At 44.0% G+C, this 15000-nt stretch overlaps 1 protein-coding gene across 2 annotated transcripts in view; it reads right to left on the bottom strand.

The window, feature by feature from the left end:
• The window catches only part of stim2b (stromal interaction molecule 2b), a 56856-nt gene that overhangs the window by 21949 nt on the left and 19907 nt on the right, over positions 1 to 15000 (bottom strand). For both annotated transcript variants that reach the window (XM_080859993.1, XM_080859994.1), the window contains exon 2: positions 8009 to 8139. In XM_080859993.1, coding sequence (XP_080716119.1) covers positions 8009 to 8139 — 131 coding nt within the window. The remainder of the gene's footprint in view (positions 1 to 8008; positions 8140 to 15000) is intronic.

The raw sequence follows: 15000 nt of genomic DNA, 5'->3' as shown, positions 1-15000 counted from the left end.
TGGTTGCACTGGGTGCAAGGCGTAGGGCTTCCCCTATTTTCTGTTCATTTTTGATTACCTTTGTTGTAACGTTTGAGTGCCTAAAAGAGTTTAATAAAAGAATATGCTTAGGAATTCCCTTGTTGCGTCGTGCTGAGAGCTTGGCTGCGACAGTAGGCAAAGGAAACAGTGATTGCAGTGGTGGTAGAGACTCTCCAGAACTGGGAGAGAGGCTCCAAACGACTGGCTAAAAGAACTTAAAACAGGTGAGTGTCACAACCCACCGTAAGGTTTGAGTTATGGCAGTTCTTGGGAGGTGGAAGACATTGAGACACCTACCATCTTTTACCCTGACTTCTTTGTACACTGGAACTCTGTCCGTAGAGAACAGAATACACTTTGCCTGCCAGCAACAAGTCAAGTCAATAATCTCTCTGAGCCTAGGAGGAAATATTTCACCCTCAGACTTCCAGGCTTTCACCTCAATCACCCTCTATCCTCAATGTCCCGTCCCCTAGCTCCTTTGATCTCTACATCCCACCTGTCATTTAGCTTCCTGTGCTAATCATACTGCTTACTGTGGGAAGAGAGAGAGAGAGAGAAAGAGAAAGAGATAGAGAGAGAGAAAGAGAGGGAGAGAGAGAGAAAGAGCGATAGAGAGGAGGGGATGCGAAAATGTCTTCATAACCTGTTGCCAGCCCTCGCCACCTGTCACCTGGATTATCACCTATTTCAAGAACTTCTGGAGCACCCTAAGGGTCCCTGTTTAGGAATCCATTGTATCAAGAGGATGGGTTGGAGAGTCTATTTTTTCCCTTCGCATGAAGGCACTTATGCCATGTGCCGCTCACACCATCTGTTTTATTTTCAAATCCTCTTATTTTCCTGGGCTGCTGTCTTGTCCGGATAGATCTATTAATACTGGAGAGGGTGTGTGTTGTTTTTTCGAGGAGTGTGAGAGAGTGGCAAACTGCTTACACGCCCATTTCCCACTAATGAGTCCACTCCTAAGACGTCTCAGACATCTTCAAAGGCCTGAGAGTTTACTAAGCAACACATGCGGACTGAGGCACACAGACAGAGAGAGAGAGAGAGAGAGAGAGAGAGAGAGAGGAATCTGCTGTGATCTGAAAGAGGACACCTTCAAACCCTGCCTGATCTGCCCCCCCTATGAGGAAGAGAAAATATCTGGCCTTCAGCTCTCTCTCCTTCTCACACTTTCCCTCTCAACTCCTGCAATCTCACGTGCACACACACAAGAACACATAAAGACAGTACATGTATACATCACAAACGTGCGCACACAGTCTCCTTAGCCATCTCCTGGATTACTCTCACGTACATATGCCTTAGCTGCAAAACTATAAATAATATCCCCCTTAGGCGTAGGCGATATGGCCAAAAGCTTCTATCGTGGCATTTGTAATTTAAGATCACGGTAACGGTATATATCACGGTTTATTAAACGTAGGGTGACCAGATTTGAGTTTGTGAAAAAGAGGACACTTCAGTGGTGGTTAAATGTGTCCACAGACATAGGTTATACAGTATGATCTTTTATTTATTGACCCTTAAGAACACTAGAGTGCAGAAACAATACTGCCTCAATAGGCTATTGGCCTAAGAAATAATGGCCAGTATAGGGCTACTTCTACTGTACGTTTCCATTGAATCTTTAAATAGTAAGATTAAAACAAAGTGCATGTAGTGGCATTTAGTCCAGTGGCTTTCAGTGGCTCTTCTTATGGCCACATATTAAAATAAGTAAATTAAGAAGTTGGCCATTACACATAGACGCCCCATTGACCGCTTCAGCCCGTTGCTGCAACGTGCTTACTCATGACACTACGCCGCCATATAGTAAGGCTATAATCGCCATAGACATATACGTTTACATACATGTCTATGTTAATCGCTGCTAGAAGCTCACTGTTATTGTGCTCCCACAGCTCCTTCGCTTTGAAATACTGAAAATAAATCTAAACTATCGAAATAGTGCACCTTTTACTACTAATATTTGACCATCATTGAGAAAAATGCAACAGAATCAGCAAATAAATGGCTTTTTGGCACTTTTTAGTACATATTTTTCAGTAAATCGTAAACACACAAAAGTGAGATCCACGTGGCTGTTTGCCAATCTTCACCCTTTACACACACAGACGCACACGCACATGCATACACACACACAGACGCAGAGGCACACAGCTCTGTTGAGGATCTGACAGAGATGTAACAAGACCCTGCAAAGAGATACCTCACAGGAGCCCCAGGGGTATCCAAGGGGAAGAGCAGCTCATCCCCTGGCGACCGTCCCCCTGGAAACACACTCGCTGCCCATCGCAATGGACCTGGCAACCTGGCAGACGTGGACCTGGCAACCTGCTCACTGTGTGTAATGTCAGCTTATAGTATGTCCTACTAAGGCTTTCATAGGGCAACACTTTTAATCAAAGTCTCGACTAGTGATAAGGCAACCAAATGCTATGCCATCTATAAGCTGAGTCAAGTATTTTTGAAATACTGTCTGGAATTTTCAGCATGCAACACTGAGACATTTAACATAATATCAAATCAAATTAGAAAAATCATCTAAGATCATCATCAATCATATAAGATAAAAGTGTGCGTAGAGTCCAGGATGGTTGTGGATGATGCACTAAGCTCTGTACATTTGGTAAAGTATGGGGTGAAACTAAAAGAGTGTGTGTGTGCGTGTGCGTGTGCGTGTGTGTGTGTGTGTGTGTGTGTGTGTGTGTGTGTAAAGTTGTAATTAGTGAGTTACAAATAAAACAATTCAAGGCCAAGGGGAATGTAAGCACAATTCAATGGCACCCAAGTACCAAAATGGAACTAGAAACATAGACAACCATGTGAAAAGGTTCAGCCAAATACTACATTCAGGCCCAAAACTTGATCCAAAGACAAAAAAATAAACCATAGTCTATTTTCAATCCTCCAAACTCAAAGGAACACAAACATAGAAATAACACCACTGTTTTCATGTTTATTCTAAAAGGACTGACAGATGAAATGACAATAAATTACTTAAAAAAAACATGGCTACCATGAAATTGAGGATTTGTGCACACGAGCCAAAAGTTGAAGAACTAGATATACCAAAACGTGACTCACAGATTATAAAACAAACTGTCACATATATTCGGTCCAGCCTGGAGGGTATGATGACCCAAACCCCATCCATCACCGCTCACGAGCCCCATGTTTACAATGCGTGGAATGAAATAACCCATTAATATCTAAACCTCTAACATATACAATTACAAATATGAGCAGAAGGACCCTGGGCACCCCTGCAAAGTGTATCGGGTTAGGGCTGGGGTCAGATTCCAGGGGGAGGGGCGTAACCCTGGGTAACAGTGGGGGGTAGGGTGGGGTGTGTGTGTGTGTGTGTGGAGGAGGGGGGGGGGGATGAAGGGGTTCTGGTGAAATTGAAGAGTGGGTGTCGTATTTTGTGCGGGAAAAGTGCTTTTCACCCTAAGAGAGGCAAGGTGGGGCAAGAGGAGGCTGACAGTGTGCTCCCAATGACCCCTTCATGATAGAGCCCCTCATACACGTACACGTACACGTACACGTACACCAGTGGCGGCTGGTGGTTTTTAAAGTGAGGGAGAAAGGACTGTGCGCCTGGTTGCCATTGGCCTGCTTATTCCGTTGGTGGCATAAGTATGTGAGATACAAGTTGTTTCAGGGTGTTTTTGTGGACTACAGTACTACAAAATAGCAGGCAGGGATACAATTGATACAAAGCCAGCAGTGTGGCACCATTGTACTTTAAAAGCTGGTGGGCAGCATGTCCTTGGACTAGACAAGGCCAGAAGGAAATGATGCAAAGCCAATTAGTCAAATCAGGCCTACTCTTGATTTTAAAAACTACATTCTAAATTTTGGGCCTACCATTTGGCCTATTTTCCCCCTCAATTACTAAAGCTATTGGTTATTATTTGACTAATTTTATTTTCAGCTGCAATTGTTTTAAGAAAATTAAGACACAAGACAAAAAGTGATGCCATTTAAAATGCTCTGAATCATTCACAAACATCCTTTCCACAATGTTAAACAACAAGTTACAAAGGCAACAAGTAAGAGAACATTATTTCAGAACTATTAACATGGGCTCGGGCAGTTAGCCTAACATTGTTTGTGGCAAATGTGTATGTTAATGGATGTTTCAGAATGTTGGTCAATGTGTAGGCTAATTAGAATAGATACGAAACACATCGCGATCTGAAACATTCATTAACAATTTCCATTCAGAATGTCAGCTGAACGTGAACAGTCAGAATAACAATAGGCGTATGAACGATTTAAAAACAAAACAGTACAGCCGATTGTTTTTTTTATGGTACCAGTGAGCTATAAGTATTTCGCATACCAGTTAGCATTAACGGCAGCGGTTTTACCATTGGGTTTAGTGACTTGGATTTTTGGAACAGGTTTCCCTATTGTTTTGATACTAACCTTCTCCTTGTAGCTCAATGAATGAAACGGTTTGTTCAATAAAACATTAACAAAATCTTTAAATTGCACATCCTCTTTATTTGCCATCTTTCTACAACAATCTTTAAGGGTGACGTGTTATCGATATCCTTCTGCAGAGAATGGTATTAATGTCTAATCCCCTCCCTCCAACGCCAAATCCGTTGTTTATTGGTTAAGCGATGTTGGCGCAGACTCAGACGCTAGGGAGGTCTTTCCTCCCCTGGGCAATGTAAGTGAATGAGCCCCAAGAACCGTATCAGAGACAGATTACATTGATCTCAATGGGAGCCAAAGGGAGGACGTCCTCCGTGCAGTAATTTCTTGTTACGATAGGCGGTGCTAATGTTATTTTAACTCAGGGAAACAAATTATAATATGCATAGTATTAAATACTGATATCAAACTGCATTTTTAAAGGAGTTTAGTCAGTTCAATTACAAAAATACATTTCTCAAAAAGTTTGGGGAGGTTCTTCCTCCGTTTCCTCAATGGAAGAACCTCCTCTGACGTACACGTACACGTACACGTACACGTAAACGTAAACGTCTGTGTAAACTACTGCATAAACACACATGTGAAAACACATAAACACACCAGCATACTTCAAGATGCAATCAGAAACATACACAGAACAAGAGCACAGAACAAGAACACACCAGAAGCACACACACACACACACACACACACACACACACACGCACGCACGCACGCACGCACGCACGCACGCACGCACACACACACACACGCACACACACACACGCACACACACACACGCACACACACACACGCACACACACACACAAGTACAAGCTAATACTCAATGCTTACATGTCCTTGTCACGGTCCTTGCTACTGTGACTGAAGAGGTCCTGATTGCTATGTGCTGGATTAAACACTTTAACCACACTAACCTCAGGTCAGACCGTGTGGGAAGGGGGGACAGACTGAAGTCTGTGTGTCAGAAGGGGGGGGGGGGGGGGGCTCAGACAACTGAAGATGTGGCCGAAACTACCCCAGTATTACATAAATATCAGTGTATATATTCACACACACACAAACACAGATCCACACACATGAGAGTCCACACTCAAGCACATACACAAAAGCGTACCGAAACAAGAATACAAACACGCACGCACCAAGACAAATGCCATCACAAAAATGCACACATACACATACACACACACACACACACACACACACACACACACACACACACACACTCCATCTCTTTCACCCGCTCCCTCCTACTATCTGGCTATGATGATTCGTTGTGAATCATCCCATCACACCTGGCTCATCTGCCACTTCAACACATGAGCCACCCACAGACCAGAATAAGACTCATGCCCTTCGTTTTCCCTTTCTGAAGGCCAGTCCTGTCACCAGACTAACCACTGCTCCCCAAGGACCAATGACACTCGCCTTACAGGCCCTCGGACAGTCTGCCCTTTAAATGTCCGCACAGGGAATTCATGATGAAAGCACTCGGATTAAGGCCTCATATACTAATGCTACCGTGCAATTAGAGTAAGATGAAGCATCTGTAGTCTGTAAATATCTCCGTGCTGCGTTTAGTACACTCGGTGCTAATTTTCCACACGCACAGTGTATACTTATAGAGTGGATACTACCTGGATGTAATCTGTCGTTACAATACTTACAAGACAACTACAGGCGTTTATAAGTGATCCGAACGTGATGAAAAGGGAAGAAATAACAACCATGGGTAGAGTAGAGAATATTTTAGTAGGGTGAAATGTAACAGGAGGTCCAGTTTAAGAGTCAAGAAACTGACAGCCTGAAGGGAAAAGCTGTCCATGTCTAAACAATTATACTAAAATCAAACTTGTGTAAAAGGAAATAAACTATTTAATTACTACTGTTTTACTCTTCAGTTCTATTTATAAACACTTTGTCTGACAAATTCCATTAGTCCATTTAATAAAAATCCATTAGTCCACAAACTATTAGTATCTATGTCCCCTTAACTAAACCTAACCCCAACTTCAAGTCTGTTTTTTTCATAGGCAACACAGTGCCAACAGATAGACCCATGGTTTGACTGATTGCTTGTATTAGCCCATCAGAATGAGCTTGTGCCGGCAGAGGTAGCGGCTAACCTTCTAAGGCATCCCAGGGGTCTTGTCCCCAGTGGAAACACAAGACCTCACTAACTGGTGAGTTTAAACCAACACACACACATTAACTATACCGGACATACCATGCAGAAAGATTTCCGTGAAGACCCCCGCCCCCCCCCCCCCCCCCCCCCCCCCCCCCCACACACACACACAGATTAACCGAGAGGTGTGTGAAGTGGTCGGTGAAGATGTTTTCTTTCTAGAGGCAGGGGCGGTGTCACGTGTAGTCTTGGTAAAGCAGGTGGCACTCGTGGAGTGGAGGCCATATGACCAGCACTGGCTTTAGCCTTGCATCCCTCGAGAGATGACTCAAAGACAACTGGAGCGCGTGGTGTGTGTCCGTGTGTGTCCGTGTGTGTCTGTGTGTGTCCGTGTGTGTCTGTGTGTGTCCGTGTGTGTGTGTGTGTGTGTCTGTGTGTGTGTGTGTGTGTGTGTGGGTGTGAGAGAGAGAGAGAGAATTTGAGCACACTACTGTGTGTATTTAAATTGTGTTAACTATATGTGTTTGAGTATGTGTGCACACACTCTTTTTTTATGTCTAATGTTGTGTATTTATTATGTATGTGCGTAAGTATCTGTGCGTGTGTGTGTGCGTGTGTGTGTGTGTGTGCATACGTGCATGTGTGTGTTTTGGCTATTAAGTGCTAGACCCTAACGCCACTGGTCCCAGCAGAGCGCCTGAGACACACAGTGCTCCAGCGGATGCCAAGAACAACTTCAACGACTCCTTCTCCTATTCCCCCTCCGATCCCCCACCTACCCTGGCCTTCACTGTGCCCTTATAAAGCCTGAGGGCAAAACCTCTGCGGGCACTGCCACCTCCCTCCAACCCCCCACCACCCCACCCCACCCGCAGTGGCATTACGGAGGAAACGTCTAGATCCGATGTCTTGATAGGCCAGGCAATGAGTTGGGCAAGATGTAAGAGGACGGTGTACTTATCGCACGTTCTCTCACGCATGCACACACACACACACACACACACACACACACACACACACACACACACACAAACACACACACACAAACACACACACACACACACACACACACACACACACACACACAAACACAAACACGAACACACACACATACACACACACACACACACACACACACACATCTGCCACCCAATGTCCTATTATAGCCTCGGAAAAGAACCTTCCACATCAAAAGAAATTCATTCCAGAGTCATTCGCACCTGAAAAGTCCACACACAGGCACACACACTCATAAATAGGTACAGGTAACCTTGATTACCAGGGCATACATCAAACACACCTGTGCCAAACACACACACACACCCCTGTCACTGTCCTAAATGAACTTGCTTGACACAACTGAAACATTCACACACACACACACACACATACAGTCAGCACCTCCACGCTCTCGTTGACCTCTATGCCTCCATCGTTGTCGTCGTCCAGCTGCTTGTGGATGTGCCGTAGGGCGTCCAGACTGAAGCGGTCCGCCTCATTCATACAGGGAGGAATCACCGTCAAGCAGGGGTCTGAGGACGAGACACATAAACACCAAGGGTTCAGAGTGTGAGTGTGTGTGTGTGTGTGTGTGTGTGTGTGTTTGTGTAGTGTCATACAAAGAGGGAATTACTAAAAGCCACATATCTAAAGAGAAAACAAACACAATATAATGACTATTATTATGGTTTCATGTATAAAGTCAGGTAGTGACTGTGAGGGAGTGAGCTAGTTATGTTTGTGTGTGTGTGTGTGTGTGTGTGTGTGTGTGTGTGTGTGTGTGTGTGTACATATTTGTGTGTACGTGTGCCTGATTGCCTCATTAATACAGAGAAGAAGAATTGTTTTCAATTGTTTTGTTTCCCAATCACTCGGCTACCAAAATATGACGAAAATAACTAATTGATACACAATAAATAAATAATGACTCATACTCATTTAAAATGAATCGATTAACCAGAGAACAGCAGCAAAATTTGGCCAGCAGTATCACAACCCTAAAAGGGAGTCATCTCTGCCCTGTCTTGACTTCCATAATACCCCCCATCACACCAGCCTGATTCGCCTCCAAGGCCCTGGCCCAGGCCCTGTTCTCCCCCCCCCCCCTGACACCACCACCACCACCCCTCCCCGCTGCTGATCAACAGAAAAACTCTTTCATGTTGTCGAAGAGCCTCTCTTCAGTTTCACTCGTATGGCGATCGGAGCAAACGCCCACGGCCACGCACACACCCACACACCAACGAGCACTCACACAGACACATACATTCTCAAACAGAGACATGGGTACACACTTACACACACACTTAGGCAAATATGGCACACCCAAACAAAGCAGCCATGGAGGACTTCTGGCGAGCCCTGACACGCACAGCTGACAGGGTTCCCTGAACACAAAGTGCTTAATCCAGCTATAATCTGCATACTCTCTCTCTCTCTCTCTCTCTCACACCCACACACATACATACACAAAGCAACCTGGAGACAGAACCAGGAAAGACAAGGAGTTGTACGTGTGAGTGTGTGTGTGTGTGTGTTTGTGTGAAAGAGCGACAGACAGAGACACAGAGAGAGAAAAGAGAGAGAGAGAATGAGAGAGAAAGAGAGTGAGGAAGGGAAGGAAGGAGAAGAGACTAATAAAAAGATCTAGTAGTGTGTGTGTGTGTGTGTGTGTGTGTTTGTGTGTGTATGTGCAGTGCAAGACTACACAAGGGGTGAGGTAGTTACAGTCTACATATGTATGTGAGGGAAAGGGTGGCCGCATGTGTGCAAATTGGTGGACCTATAAGCTTGTATACTTAATTTTTGTACTTGAAGTACAGTAGTGTGTGTGTGTGTGTGTGTGTGTGTATGTGTGTATGTGTGTGTGTGTGTGTGTGTGTGTGTGTGTGTTTATGGGCATGTGTGTTGATGTAAGATCTGTTAACTGTCCTGAGACTTGACACACTTATTGAGTTGCAGACTGTTGATATTGTGAGGAGTTCAAGCATTTGACTGGACGGCAGCCCTGGACCGCTTTCAGACACGAGGACCCTGCCGCCTTCTCACATCACTTTTATAAGCATTTACGCCAGATTGGATTAAATCTAACTCTGCCGACATATAGCTCAAACTAGAAAGCACACGCCATTGGGCAAGTACTTTCACAATTTGAATGTGAATGGGGCGAGCCTGCCAAGACCATATGGTGGACAAAATTTCAGGAAGAGGCAGAATTCACAGCTGAACTCAACTATCAAATACACGCAACATAACAAACTGGATGTCTAGACGATCACAAGTTGTGCTCTACTTGAGATACAAATAAAGAAGATATCACATATTTGCATGTCAAATTTCAAACTTATTATTTATTTATTTTTTTTTAAACCTGTTGCCTGACTCTCTTTTGCATGGCATGTTCAGCTGATTTGCATTCACATAGAGTCTGGACACATAACCAATTCCACGCACAACAAGTACTTCTCCACAAACACCTTGGGAATACCCACCATAAGATAGAAGAGGTGGGGTTAACTCAATGCAGTGGGCCTCTTTGGGATTCCAAAGGTTTGCTTTCTAATGTTCCACGTCACAATTCAGAAATCCTAGTGTTGCACAATCGCAATGACTGTCCTTAGAGTTTGTGTGTTTACCAGCAGAGGTATTTTGTTGAAATCGGTGGAATAAAGGGAGTAGCATCACCATCTTCTGTGTTAAAAGGCATATGTATGTACACTTAGGCAGACCGGCAGTCGTTTTGATGGAGGAAGTCATACAGTATCAGATGATCGTGATTTACCACTCCTAAACACATACTATATTATATATTTATATTAAATTATATTACAATATATTATATTATTATATATTATATTATTCTATACTATACTATACTATACTATTTCTACTCAAACAGTAAGTTTCCTGTTTGCAAATCTGTTTAGTTTCCAACCACAAGCTGGATGAGACTAACAACCAAGGAATGAAATGTGATATTAGATATTTGAATTGAACTTTGACCTTTGTTTAATAAATGCTGCAGAAAAGATGAATGCACGGTGGCCCGGACAGGACACACATGAACTGTGAGGAAAGTTTGTTGGGCAGAAGAGGACAGAAAATCCCCCAGTGTCCCCGACCCAGGGCAGCCCTTACATTTCAAAATACACAATGACAAGAGAAAGATAGAAAGATAGAGAGAAAGAGAGAGAGAGAGAGAGAGAGAGAGAGAGAGCGAGAGAGAGAGAGAGAGAAAGAGTAAAATTAGCACTGTGGTAGCTATAAATAGGTACAGCTTTTCGGTTGTCAGGATGTGGTTTGTCCCCGAGCTTAACAATGGCATTGCTTTCTCGTAAACCCACAAACACACACACACACACACAAACTCTCTCTCTCTCTCTCTCTCACTCTCACTCTATTCGTCTCTGATTCAAACTGAGATTTTGCTCTACACACTTTCCACCTCCCATCGTCACTCAAACATACATACATGTAAACATGCACGTGCAGCATCACACCGATTGACAAGACACACACACACACACACTCACACAAACAAACTAGCAAACACACAGACCAATATCACTCAACCTCAATAATAACCGAAACTGAAATAACGACCCCCGGATCATCCTCCACGCTGATTCCCTTTAGATCACTGACAGTGTGAAGAGGCAGGCCGAAAACGACATTCCTCCTCTAGCAGCCTCTCTTCCTGTTTCCTGCTTACATTACACCGGGCCTGCCTTACGTCGCTTTGCACACACTTCCTCATGTGTGACTCCTCATCGACCCAGAACAGGAACACAAAGACGGCCCAGGTGTGTGTGTGTGTGTGTGTGTGTTTATGTGTCTGGGCATGTGTTTATGTGTGTCGAGGCAGGCTGGGATGTTAAAGCCGCTAAGGCGGTGTCTTCAAGTTCAATGTCCTATTTCAACCCTCTCAACAGGGAAAGAGATTACAGAGAAATAAAGAATGAAGGGGAAAAAAAACAGACTGAGTGAATTCATTAATGAATTCAATCAGTGAATGAAAAACAAGTGAATGATTATGACACAGGAGGGATGGTACCATTTCTTAGGAATGGGCCTCACGACATAGACTCAAGATAGTGCCAGTGTGTGTGGGCTGCCGTCTGACACTGTCTGTTTGTGTATAAAAGAATGAATGAATGAATCAGTATGTGGGAGAGTGAGTGGGTGAATAAATGAATGATTGAATGAATGAATTCATGAATTGATCAATAAATGAATGGCTGCGTATGTTGGGTTAGGGCTGCCGCGATTAGTCGATGTGGTCGACGAAGTCGACGGTAAAAATACGTCGGCATCAATAATTTAAGTCGATGCATCTTTTTTTTATTTTATGAATTTACCTTTTCAATTTCTAAAACGCTTCAGTTCAGTATAACGAATGTGCGTCTTCCGTATCACTACGTAATTGCTGCGTGCCTGACGTCAGTCTTTTTTGGCACCAGTCATTGGTCGCCTTCAGTCAACGCTTCAGTTTTTGAAAAATCATGCGCGGCAGCAGCGGAGTCCAACCATAGACATGAATAGATACATGTCTATGAGTCCGACTTGGTGGGGAAAGAGACGGAATCTACACGTTTCCAAAGACCAAAGGCGTCAAAAGTATGGGAGTTTTTCAAACAAGCACCTAACAAAAGGGTGGTTTGTGCAAAGTGTCGATGGCTTATAACAGCAGCACCACCGCTATGCGCGAATGCCTCAAACGAAAACATACAGGCGCCGTTGTGGACGATGGACCGCCAGAAAAGCCACCGTAGTATTGTCTATTCATGTTTATTAAATTGCCGTAAGTTTAAATATCTTTTGTCATTGTAGCTGCTAAATACACGCATTATTAAAGCCATAAAGTTGTCTGCGACCTTAGAATTTCCATTGAATACGTTTTAAATAACAGAAAATGTGTAGGCTTGATCTGGGCTTATTCTACGTTGATTGACGGTGCCAGTGTTTGTTCGTGCTTGTTGAGAATGTACTGTATCGAAATATTTTATTTCTGCAATTATTTGAAGCACATTTGTGTGGGGGATGCCTTTAATACAATAGAGGTTTAATAGAAAGAACATTTCTTTTGGAGTTGTGCTGCTGCCTTATAACAAGTCCTCTTTTTTATTTATTTTTTCATCATGTTGGGAGTTGCTAGTTTAAACTTGCAGTTTTGCCCTTTAATATGTCAGCCTTTGTTTACTTTTTGTTTTGTGCTGCATTATGTAAAAATAAAATGAATGAACTGAGCTGAAATGGTGAATTATTATTATTTATTTTTTTTTGGGAGGAAAATTAATCGTTTAGATCAATCGACTAATCGATAAAATAGTCTATAGATTAATCGATAGAAAAATAGTCGTTAGTGGCAGCCCTAGAATGGGTGAATGAATGATTGAATGAGTATGTGAATGAGTGAGTGAATGAATGAATGAATGAATGAGCATGTGAGAATGAATGAATGAATGAATGAATGAATGAGTGAGTATGTGGGTTAGTGAGTGGGTGAATATATGAATGAATGAATACATTCATTATTAATTAATCAATAAATGAATGGCTGGGTAAGTGAGTGAGTGGGCGAATGAATGATTGAATGAGCATGTGAATGAGTGAGTGAATGAATGAATGAGTATGTGAATGACTAGTGAATGAATGAATATACACCAGTAGAGAGCACCCTCTTGGCAAACTCTGTAAGGTCCTCACTGAGCTTTGAGACGCACATCAAATAAAATCAATATGGCTGCGCGCACAGCCACTAGATGGGGGTTTCTCTACTCCCTCCCCATAGCTATCCATCAGGTATCTTAAAGTCCTGGAAACATTTAAGTTCAGAAAGGTTACGGAAGTTGCAGGGCAGTTTGCGTGTTTAGTTCACTGATACAACCGTGTTGTGATGTCAACTGAAACCACAAAGTGTCTTTTTTAAGAACTTTTACAGAAGAACAAACGCCATTCAAGTCAATGTGCCTGCATCAGTTAATCAAACTTTAAATTCATTTAGAACTCCCCTCTCCTTGACAGGGCTATGAGACATTGCATCAATCCTAAAATAAATCTAATGTTAATCCAAAATATCACTCTTCATCCTGAAGCCTTGAGCGTGACTACAGATCAAAGTATCACACATGGCAGAATTCAAGTCTGCCTTTCCTCATATAGGCGCACATTAGCGTTCCTGTCTCCGTCAGCCACAGTAATTGAGTGGTTGGGTAACCAGAGAAGTCTGGTAACTGCAGCCCCTGAGGAGAAGGCGATCCACCTCCACCAGGAGGCCCAGACGGCGGAGCGGGAGCTTCCAGAGCAGGAGGGCCACGTGGCAACCTAACCCGCCCCAGAGACGGCGCAGTCAGCTGGGACAGACACGCCACCAGCGCTGGCTTAAAGTCATCCTGCCCTCCGGAGCACGAGGCCAAACCTGATGTAAGGAGACACTAAGAGACAGGCAGAGGGGGGGGGGGGGGGGGGGGGGGGGATGGAGGGATAAAAGGACTTTATAGAGCGACAGAGGGGAGCCAGTGAGAGCTGTGAGTAAGATTTGATGTGGGTGAGGGGAGGGAGGGGGAAGGGCTGTTGAAGGGGGTGCTGTTATGACATGAGAGACTAGCAAATGGTGTGACTCACACACACATTCCTGGGCTCTCTCTCTCACACACACACTCTCATACCCATATCACACATAAGCACATACGCCCCTCACAATGCCTATTTCACCTACACATAATGATCTCGCTCACACACACAGGCTCACAAACTGTCTTCCAAAGGCAAACCACCCATACAGAGCCACAACCCCTTACTTTGCTTCCACCCTACACTCACACAGGCACACACAGGCACAAACACACAGGAGTGGGTAACGTTACACCCATTGAGTGAGGCTGGGGTGGCCAGCTGGGAATCGTAGCGGTTGGAAAAGAAAACACCCAGACACCAGACAACCCCCCCCCCCTCTGCAGTTTACAGTGTGTGTGAGTGTGTGTGTGTGTGTGTGTGTGTGTGTGTGTGTGTGTGTGTGTGTGTGTGTGAGGAGAGAGACTACAGTAAGAAGCTGAGGGGGAAAAGGGAAGTTGAGATAGAGAGAGGGCATGGAGAGAGTGAGAGTGCCTAATCCTTGTAATCCAGCCACATGCACTAATACCTGAAATATGGTCTACTCTTGACTACTCTGCCTGGGTGAATTGCATGAAGTGACTCCTCATCACTAATATCCTAGGAGATTGGGTTAAACCAGAGGAATTGAGAAGGGCACACACACAGTGCTGGGTTCACCATCTCCTTATCTCCTTCTTGTCTACTCACTAGCCTGCATCTTCTCTGGTCTCTCCATCTTGTCTACTCACTACCCCTCTTCTTCTCTCCCTCTCTCCTTCTTGTCTACTCACTACCCCTCT

Source organism: Sprattus sprattus (assembly GCF_963457725.1).
Source record: "Sprattus sprattus genome assembly, chromosome: 21".
NCBI lineage: Eukaryota > Metazoa > Chordata > Actinopteri > Clupeiformes > Clupeidae > Sprattus > Sprattus sprattus.
The sequence above is the reverse complement of the archived record's forward strand: the minus strand, read 5'-3'. Positions and strand labels throughout refer to the sequence as shown.